Source organism: Coregonus lavaretus (genome assembly GCF_964263955.1).
Source record: "Coregonus lavaretus genome assembly, chromosome: 3".
In the NCBI taxonomy this organism is placed as follows: domain Eukaryota; kingdom Metazoa; phylum Chordata; class Actinopteri; order Salmoniformes; family Salmonidae; genus Coregonus; species Coregonus lavaretus.
In genome coordinates, this window is record NC_139990.1 from 12,027,254 (window position 1) to 12,045,864 (window position 18,611).

Genomic DNA, 18,611 nt, shown 5'->3' on the forward strand with positions numbered 1-18,611 from the left:
CACAGAAAAATATGCCGTCGATATAAATAAGCTTCATATTAATGACAGTGTGTGTACACACCAACGACACAAACAACTACTGACAATGTTTTTAATCCCGATGAGATCACCAGGTTAAAGAAATTATGACAAAGAAGAAGAGAGTAGACTAAGAAGAAAGAAGCTCTCTAAGACAGAAAATAAGTTGTGTTGTCAGAGGGGAACGCAACAAAGGGACACACACAGATACGCTCACTCACACACGCACGAGCAAGCACACATTGGGGCAGTTCTCTAATTGTGAAGCACATGTTGTGAATTAAGACCCTGGAATTCCGACTTCACATAATCTAACTCTGCTGGCCGCTCAGAAACACACACACACACACATCTTCAGAGGATAAATGCCCACAGATGGAAGATACACAAAGAAGGAGAAACTCTGAAACTTCAATGCCTGCCCTCCACAAACACACCCAGGCCAGACAGAAAGGTATATTCAATGAGGTGTATTGACAGTCAACAGCCCCTCCATCACCTTCATATGAAGGAATAATCACCATTGTCTTCAACATACTGCTGATGAGAAACACAGAACTGCAGAGAGCTGGGGAAATCCCAGATGTGTATTTGTGTGTTTTTATATACAAGTGTGTGTGTGTGTGTGTGTGTGTGTGTGTGTGTGTGTGTGTGTGTGTGTGTGTGTGTGTGTGTGTGTGTGTGTGTGTGTGTGTGTGTGTGTGTGTGTGAGAGAGCTTGAGGAGGCCCAAATTGAGTTACGGGAATTCCTTTGCTCTTGTATCGGTCTCAGCTTTGGGTCGAGTTTCCTCCTAAGGCCTCACAAACTGACTGTGTGTGTGTGTGTGTGTGTGTGAGTGTTTGTCAGATAAAGCTCTCCTTTCTGATGTGTTCTCTCTGATCGTGTTCTGGCAGTAGGAACCTAAAGCCAGTCGTTCTCTTGGGGAATAATTTCAGTGCGACAAAGAAATAGACTCTGTGGGAGGCCAGATAGCTGCAATCCAATCCTGCTGGGCACCATCAACACAATGGTGTGTGTGTATCAAATCAAATTGTATTTGTTGCGTACACAGTTTAGCAGATGTTATAGCGGGTGTTATGCAAAATGTGTGTGTGTGTGTAAGTGTTTTTTTTTATTCTCTAGAACTGGTTTTAGCCTAACAACCAGTAGTAGTAGTAGCTGAACATACTGATCAGCCAGTAGACAAGGAAATGGAGAGAGGTTGGGGGAGGTGTGTGAAGAAAGAGTAACAATGAGAGTGACTTGTGTGTTGATGTGGAAATGGGTGTTACACTGAGCTACAATGCAAAGACACTCCTCTTCATTAAAACAATAGGCCCATGTGTAAAACCTACCTCCCATGGGACAGAGGGGGTAGGGGGAGAGGGCATGAAACCGATTAGTTAAAATCTTTGGCCTCATCCGTATAGTGCAGATTTTGTGTGTGTGTGTGTGTGTCTGTCCCTCCCCCAGCCTAACCCAGTGACCCTTCACCCCTTACCTCTGACCCTCAGCTAAAAAAAGACCCAGAGATGGGAAGTGTGTGTGCTGGGGGTGAAAATAATGACGACATTTCAATAGCATAGCTCCTCCTTTGGACAGAGCTGTGTGTGTGTGTGTACACATCCAATTTTCCATCAACATTGCTTACACAGCATGACAGAGCCCATGAGAAGAAGAGATGACAGGGATCTGACAGATACGCACACACACGCTTATCAGTAAGGGAGTTTGATAAAGCTGAAACGCGGTGCACCGGGCTATGGCCGGTGATGTGAATGGGCAAAAGCGGTGAGGGAGGAGAGCGCCCTTCTCAAATCAAGCAGTAATCTGCGCCGCTCGGTCATGTTGTCAACAAGGCATGCGTCATTAAGAAACATTTTATATAAAACATATGTTTGAATTTTCAAACTAGTTTGTATTGGGAAGGCAGATAAAGCATGTGAAAACCCAGAATCCTACTCATTACTCCTGCATTACTGCTTCACCTATTGTGGTCACTTTTGTTTTGTCAGCCAAAACGGGGTAACTGGCTCACGGCCGGGATTCCGCCCGGTTCCAAAACCAATGCAATCAAAGCTAACCCGGTTCACCCGGGGCATTAATCTAATCCCCTCAGTGTGTGGGCTACTCCATCTTACCCAACCAAGTAGTTATCATATAACGGAAAAGATGTTGACCACAGACAAGCTGACCACCATGACGACTAACTATAAAGCACAACAACATTCTAACGGCAAACCCTTTATCCTGCAATGAATCCATAAATCAATCTGACCAACTGAAATCATTATTTGGACTAGTAGTGAGCCCTATTTTTAAAACATAATATTACCCATTCCCAAGCTGCAGAAGTTTCATTTATATTGGAATTTGTGTCTTAGTGGTGAATTAAAAGCATGAAATCATATTACACACATAGAAATAGGAGAGAAACTCTAGCCATGGCAAATATTCAGACCAGCAAGGAACACAATGACATCACAATGACTTTCTGTTCAATAGATATCACTATAGAGCAGGGGTATTCAACCTTTACCCTATGAGGTCCGAAGCCTGCTGGTTTTCTGTTCTACCTGATAATTAATTGCACCCACCTGGTGTTCCAGGTCTAAATCAGTTCATGATTAGAGGGGAACAATGACAAAACGCAGTGGAACTGGCTTCGAGGTCCAGAGTTGAGTTTGAGGGCTATAGAGTATGGAGTCATTGATCAGTTGTGAGGAATATGATTAAAATCATTCGTATGCATATTTGTTCACTAACATTTTGACAAAGTTTTCAAACAGGTAGAGTTAGTGAGACCTAGTCTGTGGAATTCAAACTCTCCCTTTCTCTCGCGAGATGTTACATTTTACATTTATATTTACACTGAACAAAAATATAAAAGCAAAGTGTTGGTTCCATGTTTCATGACGCACAACAAAAAAAAAGCGTATTTCTCTCAAAGTTTGTGCACAAATTTGTTTATATCCCTGTTAGTGAGCATATCTCCTTTGCCAAGATAATCCATCCACCTGACAGGTGTGACATATCAAGAAGCTGACTAAACAGCATGATCATTACACTGGTGCACCTTGCGCTGGGGACTCTAAAATGTGCAGTTTGGTCACACAACACAATGCCACAGACCTCTCATGTTTTGAGGGAGCGTGCAATTGGCATGCTGAATGAATGTCCACCAGAGCTGTTGCCAGATAATTGAATGTTAATTTCTTTACCATAAGCTGCCTCCAACATCGTTTTAGAGAATTTGGCAGTACGTCCAACCGGCCTCACAACCGCAGACCATGTGTAACCACGCCAGCCCAGGCCATTCACATCCGGCTTCTTCACCTGCGGGATCGTCTGAAACCAGCCACCCGGACAGCTGATGAAACTGAGGAGTATTTCTGTCTGTAATAAAGCCCTTTTGTGGGGAAAAACTCATTCTGATTGGCTGGGCCTGGCTCCCCAGTGGGTGGGCCTATGCCCTCCCAGGCCCACCCATGGCTGTGCCCCTGCCCAGTCATGTGAAATCCATAGATTAGACACTAATGAATTTATTTCAATTGAACTGTAACTATCGTTGAAATTGTTGCATGTTGGGTTTATATTTTTGTTTAGTATAAGTCATTTAGCAGACACTCTTATCCAGAGCAACTTACAGGAGGAGTAGTAGGTGGCTTCACTCTCATGCGTACTGGTGTGTGTGTGTGTGTATTCTGGACAAACAGCATTCCCGACACTAGATTTTCTGCCCCACCCCCCAAACATTCCCCACTCTCCGATCCAAGACTTCCAAGAGGGGAGTCGGTTACACGTGTGTGGTGTGTGAGTGCACGCTCACACACACACACACACCACACACACACTAGACACATAGCTGTCCATTTCCAAACAACTCACATTCCACATTGGCCTGTAAAAGAAGAGACCATCCCCACTTGAATACCAACCAACCAACACTTTACACTACTCAACTCTACCCCCAACCCCTGCCTCCAACTCCAGTGTGTCGTGTGTGTGTGAGTGTGTCTAGTTTGTCTGTGTCTAGTGTGTGTGTGTGTGTGCATATAGTGAGTGTGTGTGTGTGTTTGTGTGCATTTTTACTTGTGCATATAGTGTTTGCGAATGTATGTGCATGGAAAGGGGGCAGTGTGTGTGAAGCCATCTGGTCAGTGCGGTTGATGGTGGTCCAGAGTCTCTATAGATCAAAGGGGAACGTTTCCTCTTTGTACTGATCTTCCTCATCTGCGTACAGACCCCAGTGTGTAGGGCAAAGGTTGGAGAACTGGGTCACTGTGTGTGTATCTGCCCTCAGGGAGAGGAGGGGTGAGGTAGGGTGAGAGGAGGGGTGAGGCAGGGTGACAGGAGGGGTCAGATAGGGTGAGAGGAGAGGTGAGGCAGGGTGAGAGGAGGGGTCAGATAGGGTGAGAGGAGAGGTAGGGTAAGGCAGGGTGAGATGAGGGGTGATGTAGGGTGAGAGGAGGGGTGAGGCAGGGTGACAGGAGGGGTCAGATAGGGTGAGAGGAGGGGTGAGGCAGGGTGACAGGAGGGGTCAGATAGGGTGAGAGGAGGGGTGAGGCAGGGTGAGAGGAGGGGTCAGATAGGGTGAGAGGAGAGGTAGGGTAAGGCAGGGTGAGCTGAGGGGTGATGCAGGGTGAGCTGAGGGGTGAGGCAGGGTGAGAGGAGGGGTCAGATAGGGTGAGAGGAGAGGTAGGGTAAGGCAGGGTGAGCTGAGGAGTGATGTAGGGTGAGAGGAGGGGTGAGGCAGGGTGAGAGGAGGGGTCAGATAGGGTGAGAGGAGAGGTAGGGTAAGGCAGGGTGAGATGAGGGGTGAGGTAGGGTGAGAGGAGGGGTGAGGTAGGGTGAGAGGAGAGGTAGGGCAAGGCAGGGTGAGATGAGGGGTGAGGCAGGGTGAGAGGAGGGGTGAGGCAGGGTGAGAGGAGGGGTCAGATAGGGTGAGAGGAGAGGTAGGGTAAGGCAGGGTGAGATGAGGGGTGAGGTAGGGTGAGAGGAGGGGTGAGGCAGGGTGAGAGGAGGGGTGAGATAGGAAGATGAACACTAGAACTAATCATCAGCTGGAGGACTAGAGGCAGAGACATCACAGTTCAAACACACCATTGAGTGAGTCATTACTGGAAAACAGAGCCCTTACTGGCAATGTTATGTGTATGTATGATGTGTGTGTATATGATGTATGTGTGTGTGTGTGAGTCACTCCCTCCAACAGAAGCCATCTGGTAAACAATACCTATAATAATGAGTGAGGACAACGAAGACTTGCTTTTAAGTAATGTTGCTCTTGTGGAATGTCTCTCCTTGACCACTACAGATATCACAGTAACCAAGTTCCAGTTGCATGTTTTTTTTAAATGTTTTTATTGGTCGCCCTCTCTACTCCCTCGCCGAGCCACTAGTCTTCTCTTCCCTCTGCCTATGGGTTCTATGCTGTCAGCGAAACATATGTGGATTGAGATGCCTCTCCCTCTGGCTGGTGTGTACAGTGCACATGCCTGCCTGTGTCTCCAGGGAAGTAGGTGAAAAGCCACTGAGCTCGTCTTTGAACTCCAGGCCATATGGCCCTCCGTAAGGCCCTGGCTACGACACACTTACTGTAATACTATTACACTGTGTTTGTGTGGTGTGTGTGTGTGTGTGTGGTTACTACACAGATAATGCTATTACACTGTGTTTGTGTGGTGTGTGTGTGTGTGGTTACTACACAGATAATGCTATTACACTGTGGTACCAGGGGGTCAGGGGTAAGGCTGCCTGGTATCACTCAACTAGCTGGCATTACAGACAGAACTGCTGGGCTTTAAACAGTTTATGTTGGTGTTTGTTTTTGACATGGCTGTGTGTGTGTGAGTGTGTGTGTGTGTGCACAGAGTGCTAATGTGAGAGGGTCTAAAGTCCACACCTATGGCCATATGAAGACCAGCTGTAAGGACTAAGCCTATAGCTGCAGCGTAGTGATTTAGGGAGAACAGCGTAGTGAAGCAGTGCTCAACCCAGAAACCCTGTGGATCCACAGAGTGAAGGCACTACCTCCTGTGCCATATACTCTAGGCCCAGACCTCATTATCATTTGAATGTGTGTGTGTATGTGTGTGCAAGTGTGTGTCCCTACCTCGTTGTCGTGGTTCTGACAGAAGCTCATCCTGTCCTGGAACAAAGGTAGCAGTGAGAAGTTGTAGTGAAAGGACTGGGCCAGGGAGACGCCCACACCTCCCCCTCCTTCTCCAACTCCTCCGATGGGGCTGGCCTTGCCTCGATCCGCTTGGTGCTGGTGCAGGCTCTCAGCCAGCCTCTCGATGAAGTGGTCCTTGGTCAGCCGGACCCTCTGGTGGGCGCGGACGCAGTTATCACACAGGTACTCCTGGCAGTCCAGGCAGTGGGAGCTGGCCGGGTTCCCCTCGTCACAGGAGCTGCATTGGGGCTCTCCCAGGCGGTGTGGGCGGAGGAGCCCGCCGTGGGGGTGGTGGAACCCGGGTATGGAGCCCACACCGACCCCCCGGTGGTGGCCGTTCGTATTCTGGCCGAGTTGGAGTTGCTCCTCGGTGCTCACCACCACGTCCAGAAGGTTACTGAAGAGGAAGTTGGAGGAAGGGAGGGAGTCCACTCCGGCTTCGGAGATGGAGACCTTCTGATTGCAGGTGGGGCAGCAGAGTTTGAGAGGGTCCCCAGGGCTGCGCTGGCCCTCCAGACACTGCCTGCAGAAAGCGTGGAGGCAGGGGAGAACATGGAGGCGCCGGGAGGAGGAGGACGACAAGGAGGAATGAGAGGAGGAGGATGAGGTGGAGGAGTTGGAGGAAATAGGAGTGGAGGAGGAGCCGCAGAGCTCCTTGCAGAGAGGACAGGTTTGCAGGTCGGAGTCTGAGAATGAAGCCATCTGAGGGGTTTTAAACAAGGCTACACTTTATAAGAACATCCACTGAGGTATTACTGAGGTATTCATTTGGGATACATATGTTTGTTTCTCCCCTTGTGTTCTCTTCTGTGGAAAACAGGCTGAGGTTCTTGAGGTAGATATGTTGTTTTTTACAGTCAAAATAGACATACATAGGATAGGCCTATAGGTGTTATCTCAAAAAAATAACCCTCAACTGACGCCAGATATGCAAATAAAGGCAGCCCTTTCATAAGATTCTCTTCAAATCAAATTAGCAATATTCATTTCAGTTCACAATGATTAAATCTCTTTACTTGGATATGGCTTTAGAATAATCATTATAGGCTACTCACTACAATTATGGCCAACTTTACATAGGCCTAAATCTATTCTCTTTTTCTGGGGGGATGGGTTATTTTCATGAGGGCATGTCCAAAAGAGCCACCTTTAGAGTTGACTGGTTTATGTTTATTTATTCGTTTGTTGTTGTTATTGTTTTAGATGTCGCGGCATGGCGGGTTTATAGAATAATCCGAAAACAGAATGTGTACAGGATCCTCCGCAAAGTGCCCAAAGCTCCTTTTCTCCTCTCCAACCGACACAGCATCACACCACTCAATGTCCAAATCTTTCGTCCCGTTTCAGAGTCAGTGTTGTTGGCTCTCTCTAGTCATCACTCGGGGCCCTCTCCGACGGCGTCAGAGGCTGGCAGAAGGCGGTGGTTGTGGTTCGCTCTCTCTCCACCGACAAGACCGTAAATTATTCATCAAAGCATTGGCTCACCAGCGACTCGATCTCATTGCCGCTCTATAGGTCCGTTTGGCGACAAAATAACCCCAACCGTCTCCTTTTTTAAACCCCCACTTCTTTACGCACAGTCCCACAGTCGAAACCAGCTCCAGGCACGTATGTATTTACGTATGCGTATCCCCCTTCTTTCTCTCTCCCTCCCTCCCTTCGCGAGGAGGAATGCACAGGGCTTTTCCACGCGCCTCTCTGGAACCTTGGAGGAGGAAAGGCACGAGCCTCCGAGTCACTCAAATCGCATAAACCTTAAGGAACTCAGAAGGTGCTATGGAAATGCCGTTTTATAACGATTCTGTAGGCCCAATCGGTCTGTCTGTAGTTCTATTTTCCGTTCTGGTGAACGCGCTCTGAAATATAAACACAGACACATACACAACACGGTGCGGTCCTATTGCTGGCCGCGCGCTCGTCCCGTCCTGTTTATGGGCGCGTGTTGCTGACTGATCCTCCAACCGCTTTAATCCTACTGGGAGGAATGGACACACTTCCGTCCTGGCTGGGAGGAGGGGAGGGGAGTGGAAGAGAGAGGAGGGGAAACGGGCAGGGGCTTGGCTTTTTGCTTGCATGGGGGCGAGGGGCTAGGGAGGCTCAGGCCCTTGTGATGGAGGTGTGTGCCATATGCTCAGGCAAATTCAAATTTCAAAAAATAAATACAAGTTTCCATTTACATTTTACATTTTAGTCATTTAGCAGACGCTCTTATCCAGAGCGACTTACAGTTAGTGAGTGCATACATTTTCCAGACAGGTGATTTATAATGTTATTTATTCCCCGACTCCCAGTTTGGAGGGCCTCTTGTAAAATAATTTAGATGAATGAATGTGTTGTAGCCTAGCCTGTTGTAATAACAGTTTATCTTTGTTCCATTAGAAGCACCTGTCTTTTTGTACACATTTATGCTAAAGTCACTGATCGATGGGGTCCATGGGGAGACTTGAATCCCCTGTAGATTTACTTATTTGATATTCCCTAAATCTCCCTGTGTGTGTGTGGGCACATGTGTGCATGTGTCAGGGACGGACTGGCCATAGGGCAATTCTGGCAAATGCCAGATGGGCTGGTCCATTCTCAGCCCAGTGGGCCTGTCTAAATTGGGTGTTTTCCGCAAAATGATCACTATTTGGCTAATAATGGGGGCTTCAAGGAAAAACAATTGTCCGGTGTGGGGGCCTCAATAAATGGGCTGGTATGATATAAATGCCAGCACCAATTTCTGGTCCCAGTCCGTCCCTGTGTGTGTGTGTAGTGTGTGTGTATATGTGTGTGTGTGCACGCTTGTGTGAGTGTGTGTGTGAAGCATGCATATATGTGAAGTGTGTGTGTGTATGTGTGTTATGTCTGACATGACATCCTAGAAAGTAACCTTGACACAAATAACCAACAGGAGGCTTTGGCACAGTTGGCAGCAACACACTAACTACACGCATGACACGTACAGGTATATGATCGGCGTGTATGCAGCAGATGTGTTCCAGATAACCTCCATGTCTGACATGCCTTGTTTAAGAAGATAATATACTGTGTGTAGGTGCAGTATATACAGTATTAGGTACTGTATGTTGAAGTCAGAGTGTAATTCACTCTCCCATACATCAAATCAAATGTATATGCCACATGCGCCAAATACAACAGGTGTAGACCTTTCAGTGAAATGCTTACTTACAAGGCCTTAACCAACAATGCAGTTTTAAGAAAAAAAAGAGTTAAGTAAAAAATAGGGAAGTAAAACAATTATAATAAAAAATTATTAAAGAGCAGCAGTAAAATAAAATAACAGTAGGGAGGCTATATACAGGGGGTACCAGTACAGAGTCAATGTGCGGGGGCACCGGTTAGTTGAGGTAATTGAGGTAATATGTACGTGTGGGTAGAGTTAAAATGACTATGCATAAATAATAAACAGAGTAGCAACAACGTAAAAGAGGGGATTGGGGTGGGGTGGGGTGGGGGGGGGAAATGCAAATAGTCTGGGTAGCCATGATTAGCTGTTCAGGAGTCTTATGGCTTGGGGGTAGAAGCTGTTAAGAAGCCTTTTGGACCTAGACTTGGTGCTCCAGTACCGCTTACCGTGCGGTAGCAGAGAGAACAGTCTATGACTAGGGTCGCTGGAGTCTTTGACAATTTTTAGGGCCTTCCTCTGACATCACCTGGTATAGAGGTCCTGAATGGCAGGAAGCTTGGCCCCAGTGATGTACTGGGCCATACGCACTACCCTCTGTAGTGCCTTGCGGTCGGAGGCCGAGCAGTTTTCATACCAGGCGGTGATGCAACCAGTCAGGATGCTCTCGATGGTGCAGCTGTATAACTTTTTGAGGATCTGAGGACCCATGCCAAATCTTTTCAGTCTCCTGAAGGGCAATAGGCTTTGTTGTGCCCTCTTCACGACTGTCTTGGTGTGTTTGGACCATGATAGTTTGTCTTAGGTACATATTTGTAGCAATTGAGGTGGGAAAGCTGAAGCGTGGTTTGAACCAGCAACACTGTCCATGGGGCAAGTACACTACCAACTGTGCCATAAAGGTCCAGATCTCTTAGCATTGGCTGTAGTAGTAGCCTATTCCAATTAGCTCAGTTCAGACCGATACACGTATCTATGGAATAGGGCTGAATATGGAATTGAGCATTCGATTAGGAAAATGGGGGGAAATAATTAAAGAGGAGGAGAAAGGGTCATTTGCACAGTCAAAAACAGGAGAGAGGGCAGGACAGGGTTAGGGCATGATCATGGGATTGTTGTCTGAACTAATGATAGGGATCACTGGTAGAAACACTCTGGTAGAAATGCATTATGTAGAATAGGCATGCATCAGAAAGAGATATATTCTTTAGAACAGACATCATTTAGGATATTTCATATTGGGCAGACATAATCAGAAGAAATACTCTTGAGAATGTGCGTGTTCCCCCAAAACTCTTGGGCCCAGTTCCATTTCTGCTCCTAGACTCTTTCCCCAAAACTCTTGGGCCCAGTTGAATTTCTGTTCCTAGATCATTTCCCTTTAATATGGTTACTTCAACATGCACAGACAGACATGAAATGACTGGATTAGGGCGAGGCCAGACTGGTATACGACAGATACGTAACCATCCTAGACTGTTCGCTCTGCTACAGCACGGCAAGCAGTACCGATGCACCAAGGCTGGAACCAATAAGACTGTCAACAGCTTCTACCCCCAAGCCATAAGACTGCTAAATAGTTAACCAAATAGCTACCCAGACTATCTGCATTTACCCTTTTTGAACTAACTTTGTCTCATCACATACGCTGATGCTACTGATTATTATCTGTCAATTTATTCCTGGTTATATGTACATATCTACCTCAATTACCTTGTACCGCTGCACATTGACTCGGTACTGGTACCCCCGTGTATATAGCCAGGTTATTGTTACTCATTTTGTATTTATTATTACATGTTATTACTTTTCTATTATTTCTCTATTTTCTTTCTGCATCGTTGGGAAAGGCCCATAAGCGTTTCACTGTTAATCTACACCTGTTGTTTAGAAAGCATGTGACAAATAAAATGTGATTTGATCTGTTTAGCCAATTAGAAAAGAGGGCATTTTATATGTCTCACACTCCACACGTGCACAGACCAAAATTCATCCGTTCTAATTTGGTGTCCGTTCTCCACGCATCAGTCTGGTCTCGCATTAGTCTTAGAGTACCTCTCTAATGAGAGAACATCAAGCCAGCTCCAAATATTTTCTATGTATGACAATAGTAGAGGACACACTCCCTCTAGTGGAGCTTAGACAGCATTACCAGCTTCACCTCAATATAATAATTATACCACTTAGGAGGAGGATTACTTAAGATAATGTCAGAAGAGGTAAGGTTTCAGATGTTTTGGGAAGATGGGCAGGGACTCCACTGTCCTAGCTTCAGGGGGAAGCTGATTCCACCATTGGGGTGCCAGGACAGAGAAGAGCTTGGACTGGGCTGAGCGGGAGCTGCCCTCCTGTAAGGGTGAGAGGGCCAAGAGACCTGAGGTGGCAGAACCGAGTGCTTGGTTTGGGGTGTAGGGTTTGATGGCACAAGCGGGGAGCCCTGCCAACATCGAGTTGCAGTAGTCCAGACGGGAGAGGACAAGTGCCTGGATTAGGACCTGCGGCGCTTCCTGTGTGAGATAGGGTCGTACTCTACATATGTTGTAGAGCATGAACCTGCAGGAGCGGGTCACTGCTTTGATGTTAGCAGAGAACGACAGGGTGTTGTCCAGGGTCACGCCAAGGTTCTTTGCACTCTGGGAGGGCGACGCTGGAGTTGTCAACCATGATGGAGAGGTCTTTGACCGGGCAGGCCTTCCCCGGGAGGAAGAACAGCTCCGTCTTGTCGAGGTTGAGCTTGAAGTGGTGGGCCGACATCCAAGTTGTGATATCTGCCAGGCACGCAGAGATGCGTGTCGCCACCTGGGTGTCAGAAGGGGAGAAGGAGAAAAGTAGTTGAGTGTCATCCGCATAGCAATGATAGGAGAGACCATGTGAGGATATGGCAGAGCCGAGTGACTTGGTGTATAGTGAGAAAAGTAGAGGGCCTAGAACTGAGCCCTGGGGGACACCAGTAGTGAGAGTACGTGGTGCAGACACAGATCCTCTCCACGTTACCTGGTAGGAGCGGCCTGCCAGGTAGGATGCAACACAGAGAAGAGCAGTCTCGGTTGAGTGACCCGTCTTGAAGCCTGACTGGTTAAGAAGATCGTTCTGAGAGAGATAACGAGAAAGTTGATCAGAGTCAGCACGCTCAAGTGTTTTGGAAATAAAATAAATAAGAGATACAGGTCTATAGGTTTTGACGTCAGACGAGTCGAGTGTTGGTTTCTTGAGGAGGGGAGCAACTCGTGCCATTTTGAAGTCAGAGGGGCGCAGCCAGTGGTCAGGGATTAGTTGATGAGGGAGGTGAGGAATGGGAGACGGTCTCCAGAGATGGTCTGGAGAAGGTAGGAGGGGATGGGGTTGAGCAGGCAGGTTGTCGGGCGGGCCGGACCTCACTAGTCGCAGGATGTCATCTGGAGAGAGGGGAGAAAGAGGTCAAGGGTAGTTCTGTGTGAGTAAGACCAGTGGACGCAATAGGCTGAGTGAATGAGTAGCGGATGTCGTGAACCTTTTTTTCAAAGTGGTTGACAAAGTCGTCTGCAGAGAGGGAGGAGGGAGGGGGAGGGGGTGGAGGATTAAGGAGGGAGGAGAAGGTGGAAAAGAGTTTCCTAGGGTTAGAGGCAGAAGCTTGACATTTAGAGTGGTAGAAAGTGGCTTTAGCAGTGGATACAGAGGAAGAGAAGGTAGAGAGGAGGGAGTGAAAGGATGATAGGTCCTCCGGAAGTTTAGTTCTCAATTTTTGCTCAGCTGCCCGCAGCCCTGTTCTGTAAGCTCGCAATTAGTCACTCAGCCACGGAGCAGGAGGGGAAGGCCGAGCCGGCTGGGAGGAAAGGGGACAGGGAGAGTCATAGGATGCGGAAAGGGAGGAGAGTAGGGTCGAAGAGGCAGAATCAGGAGACAGAAGGGAGAAGGATTTAGCAGAAGGGAGAAATGATAGGATAGAAGAGGAGAGAGTAGTGGGAGAGAGAGAGCGAAGATTGCGACGGCACAAGACCATCTGGGTAGGGGCTGAGTGGTTAGGGTTGGAGGAAAGGGAGACAGAAAAGGAAACAAAGTAGTGATCAGAGACCTGGAGGGGGGTTGCAGTGAGATTAGTAGGCAAGCAGCCTCTAGTACATTTACGTCATTTAGCAGACACTCTTATCCAGAGCGACTTACATTATTATTTTTTTCATACCCTCTGTGGGAATCGAACCCACAACCCTGGCGTTGCAAACACCATGCTCTGTCAACTGAGCTACATCCCTGCCGGCCATTCCCTCCCCTACCCTGGACGACGCTGGGCCAATTGCGCGCCGCCCCATGGGTCTCCCGGTCACGGCCGGCTACAACAGAGCCTGGATTCGAACCAGGATCTCTAGTGGCACAGCCTGCACTGCCTTAGACCACTGCGCCTTAGACCACTGCGCCACTCGGGAGACACCTGTAAAGATGAGGTTAAGCGTATTGCCTGCCTTGTGAGTTGGAGGGGATTGGGAAAGGGTGAGGTCAAAAGAGGCAAGGAGGGGAAAGAGTGAGTTGGAAAGAAATGAATTGAAGGCAGATGTCGGGAAGTTGAAGTCGCCAAGTACGAAGAGCGGTGAGCCATCGTCAGGAAATGAGATTATCAAGGTGTCAAGCTCATTGAGGAACTCTCCAAGGGCACCTGGTGGGCGATAGATGACAATAATGTTAAGCTTGAGTGGACAAGTGACAGTGACAGTATGGAATTCAAATGAGGAAATGGACAGGTGAGAGAGGGAGAAAAGAGAACATCTCCACTTAGGAGAAATTACCAGATGCTCTCGGACTATGAGAGAAAACATATTCAGATGAAGAAAGAGCAGCTGAAGTAGCAGTGTTCTCTGGGGTAATCCATGTCTCTGTCAGGGCAAAAAAGTTAAGGGACTGAAGTGCAGCATAGGCTGAGATTAACTCAGCGTTCTTCACCACAGAACGGCAGTTCCAAACGCTGCCAGAGACCTGGAATTCCACATGGGTTGTGCGCGCAGGGTACACTAAATTAGAAGGGTTGCAGCCAAGGGGTGGGGAGCGTCTGTAAAGCCTAAAGGGAGAGGTGCGAACAGGTATAGAAAACACACACATAGTTGACAAAGCTACAAAATAGCAAAATTAGATAATCTGTAAATAACTAGGTAACATAGTCAAGTGAGAGAGTGGTGTGGAGCCTCCCTCGAACAACTCCACAGAACTGTCTTTGTTTCGCGACGGTCTTTGCTTTGCGACACTACCGCCACTGACACAGCCGAGACTGAATAACTAACAATAATTGCTAATTGCCTAGCAAAGGTAGAGACCACGCCTCCCTGTACTAATTGCTGATTGCCTAGGAGAGGTGAAACCACTCCCCCCCCAATACAGCCACTGATTACCAAAACAAGTCACAAATTGCCCTGCCCCTTGATCCTGGTTGATGTGTCAACAACTATCTGCAAATTATGAGCAGTCAGCAGTTCACACACCAAGTAGGCCACTGGGAAAACAGGCAGCACTTAAAGTAGATGGCCCTAGCTAGCAAAAAGACAGTACTAGACCACAACAGATAAAGACAAAAATATATATACTTATCACTCCTGGAGATATCAGGAGTCCTCTAGCAATAGACTAGTAGTAAAGTAATAATAATAATCATAATACATGGGACTTATATAGCACTTTTCAAGGACCCAAAGTCACTTTACAATTATAGAAAAACAACAAAACAGGAGTCAAAACAAAACATCAGACTAAACAAGACATTAATAAAGAGATGGGTGGGCTCAAAGAAGGGAAAGAGTGTGATGTATCAGTGTATGGGGAGGGGAGGGTTGGAATTTGGATATGAACCGAACCCAGTTTAGAGTAAGGGGTAGGGTAAGGGTTAGGTGCTGCTCAGTATGGTGAAGAGATGAGTGTCTTAGTAGGGGATGCTTAAGGGTGGCTGGAGGGAGTTCCAGAGCCTAGGAGCAAGCCTGGAGAAGGCCCTGTCGCCAAAGCTCTGGAGCTTCGACCTGGGGATGACAAGGTGGCCCACTGTGGCGGAATGAAGTGCGTGTATGGGTTGGTGGGGGAGAAGAAGGTCTGAGAGGTAAGGGGGGCAAGGTGTTGAAAGGCTTTGTAGGTCAGAAGAAGGATCTTGTAGTCAATACGTTGGGAGACAGGGACTTGGTGAGGAGTCAGGCTGCAGAGTTTTGAACCATTTGGAGCTTATGGAGGGAGCTTGAGTTGATGCCGGAGAGTAGTGAGTTGCAGTAGTGAAGATGGAGGAAATTAATGCATGATGAGGTTTTCAGCGGCAGGACGGGAAAGGAAGGACCTGACTTTGGCAATGTTGCGGAGGTGGAAGAATGAGGATTTGACAGTCTGTCTTATGTGGTGGTCAAATGAGAGGGTGGAGTCCAGGATGATGCCAAGGTTGCATGCATGGAGGGAGGGAGAGACAGTGGTGCCTATGAGGAGGAGTTCCGTTTTATCGCATCCATGTTTTTATTGCAGAGGCAGAATTCAATGTGGGTCAGAGGTAAGTTGAGGAGGGATTTGGTGCTGAGGTAGATCTGGGTGTCATCGGCATATCAGTGGAAGTCAAGGTTTAAGTGACAAAGGATCTGACCAAGAGGGAGGATGTACATTGGCTTGCGAAAGTATTCACCCCCCTATTTTGTTGCCAACCTGGAATTAAAATTGATTTTGGGGGGTTTGTATAATTTTATTTACACAACATGCCTACAACTTTGAAGATGCAAAATATGTTTTATTGTGACACAAACAATAAATACTTTGTAGAGCCACCTTTTGCAGCAATTACAGCTGCAAGTCTTTTGGGATATGTCTCTATAAGCTTGGCACATCTAGCCACTGGGATTTTTTGCCCATTCTTCAAGGCAAAACTGCTCCAGCTCCTTCAAGTTGGATGGGTTCCGCTGGTGTACAGCAATCTTTAAGTCATACCACAGATTCTCAATTGGATTGAGGTAAGGGAAAGCATTGGCCTAATGGACAAAAATTAATGGCAACATATTGGCATTGGACAAAACATACACACAAAAGAAAAGACCACTCAAATGCCGGCAATTGGTGCAAAACATATTGCAAATGTCATATGGCAAATGCCAGTGTAGTAACTCAAAAATTCTGAGGATGGCGAGCTCGCTCCACCGTACGAAAGCATATTGCAAATGTAAACCTAAGTCAAATCTCGAGGGTGAAATGACTTCGTCAAAGGTGTGTTTTTGATTATTTTTTTTTTTTTTTTATTTTGTCTAAATTATACATTACTAAAGAACTGTATGGATATAGATTTGTTTTATTTTATGTGAGTTTGTCCATTAGGCCTGTGGAATGTTATAGTCCCCTGTAGCTCAGTTGGTAGAGCATGGTGCTTGCAATGCCAGGGTTGTGGGTTCGTTTCCCACGGGGGGCCAGTATGAAAATGTATGCACTCACTAACTGTAAGTCGCTCTGGATAAGGGCGTCTGCTAAATGACTAAAATGTAAATATAATTATACTGCAAATGGACAAAGTGTCCACTTGTCACATCTGATCATAGGAAGTCGGGTTCCGAACGCAAAAGCCACGGCACCATGTCCAAATGGCATATGAAATGTCCAAATGATATATAATGTCCAAATGAAATATATATAATGAAATATACAAATTATATATATATAATGTCCAAATGGTGTATGTTAAGTCCTGAATCAACCGAGAAGGTCAATTTGTCATGTTTGGTCATAGGAAATCAGATTTTCTTGTTGGTGTTAATTTCAGCATGTCCATTTCATAATGGTAAGTCCTTATTGATATACATTGGCAATGGACACTGTCCAATTGCAGTATAACATGTTAAGACTGGCATGTACAAAATGTCCATTAGCAATATACAGTATGAGTCAAACAGACATAATGGTTCCTCTCCCTCACTAGTTGGTTTTGAGTTCAGTCTGTCCATTTGGTGATGGTAAATCACTGCTTAATCAGTGTCCATTTGCAATATGATACATTGCTAGTGCTAATATGTTATACTGGACATGTTGGCACTGGCAATACATCACATGGCAAATGGACACTGTCCAATTGCAGTATAACATGTTAAGACTGGCATGTGGTCCTCTGTAGCTCAGCTGGTAGAGCACGGCGCTTGTAACGCCAAGGTAGTGGGTTCGATCCCCGGGACCACCCATGCACAAAAATGTATGCACGCATGACTGTAAGTCGCTTTGGATAAAAGCGTCTGCTAAATGGCATATTATTATTATGTACAAAAAGTCCATTAGCAATGTAAAGTATGAGTCAAACAGACATAGTGGTTGCTCTCCCTCACTAGTTGGTTTTGAGTTCAGCCTGTCCATTTGGGATGGTAAATCACTGCTTAAACAGTGTCCATTTGCAATATGATACATTGCCAGTGCTAATATGTTATACTGGACATGTTGGCACTGGCAATACATCACATGGCAAATGGACACTGTCCAATTGCAGTATAACATGTTAAGACTGGCATGTACAAAAAGTCCATTAGCAATGTAAAGTATGAGTCAAACAAACATAGTGGTTGCTCTCCCTCACTAGTTGGTTTTGAGTTCAGCCTGTCCTTTTGGGATGGTAAATCACTGCTTAAACAGTGTCCATTTGCAATATGATACATTGGCAGTGCTAATATGTTATACTGTACATGTTGGCACTGGCAATACATTACATGGCAAATGGACACTGTCCAATTGCAGTATTAAATGTTAAGACTGGCATGTACAAAAAGTCCATTAGCAATGTAAAGTATGAGTCAAACAGACATAGTGGTTCCTCTCCCTCACTAGTTGGTGTTGAGTTCAGCCTGTCCATTTTGTGATGGTAAATCACTGCTTAAACATATGGGTAATGGACAGTGTCCATCATAACATGTTAAGACTGGCAATGTATCATGTGTAATGGACACTGTCCATTAGCAATATCAGCAGGGGATAAAATACTTTTTTCCCTCACTGTATGTACTGTCCTTTGACTGTTTATGATGATTTTAAGCAATGAAATGGCTGACTTGATTGCTGTCCAATTGCAATATTTTACAATGGCATTTGCCATATGATACATTGCAAGTTCATACTTCCCGTTTAGTTCATACTTCGCCCATGGGTAACTGTAGCCCATCACGAGAGAGGGTACCAGTCCAAATTTGGGACCTCTAACCCCTCGGGAAGTATATATCTTTTTTTTTTGAAAAATCAGAAAAATTGTCAAAAAAACGACTAAGTGCCCCCTTTTCACTCATTGCACCCGTGCACAGGGTGACCGGACGGGCTACCAGGAGTATAAGGGGGGGATGGCCCCAGGGGCCCACCTGGGTGGGCTAGGG

The 18,611-nt window shown here is 46.5% G+C and overlaps 1 protein-coding gene across 1 annotated transcript in view; it reads right to left on the reverse strand.

Annotated features, from left to right (window-relative positions):
- LOC311114653 (E3 ubiquitin-protein ligase TRIM71-like) overlaps positions 1-6,875 on the reverse strand; it is a gene marked incomplete at both ends in the record, with an annotated part of 37,767 nt that extends 30,892 nt beyond the window's left edge. Inside the window, one exon of the mRNA XM_084157219.1 lies at positions 6,114-6,875. Within this exon, the coding sequence (XP_084013345.1) occupies positions 6,114-6,875 (762 nt within the window). The remainder of the gene's footprint in view (positions 1-6,113) is intronic.
- Between the last annotated feature and the right edge of the window lie 11,736 nt (positions 6,876-18,611).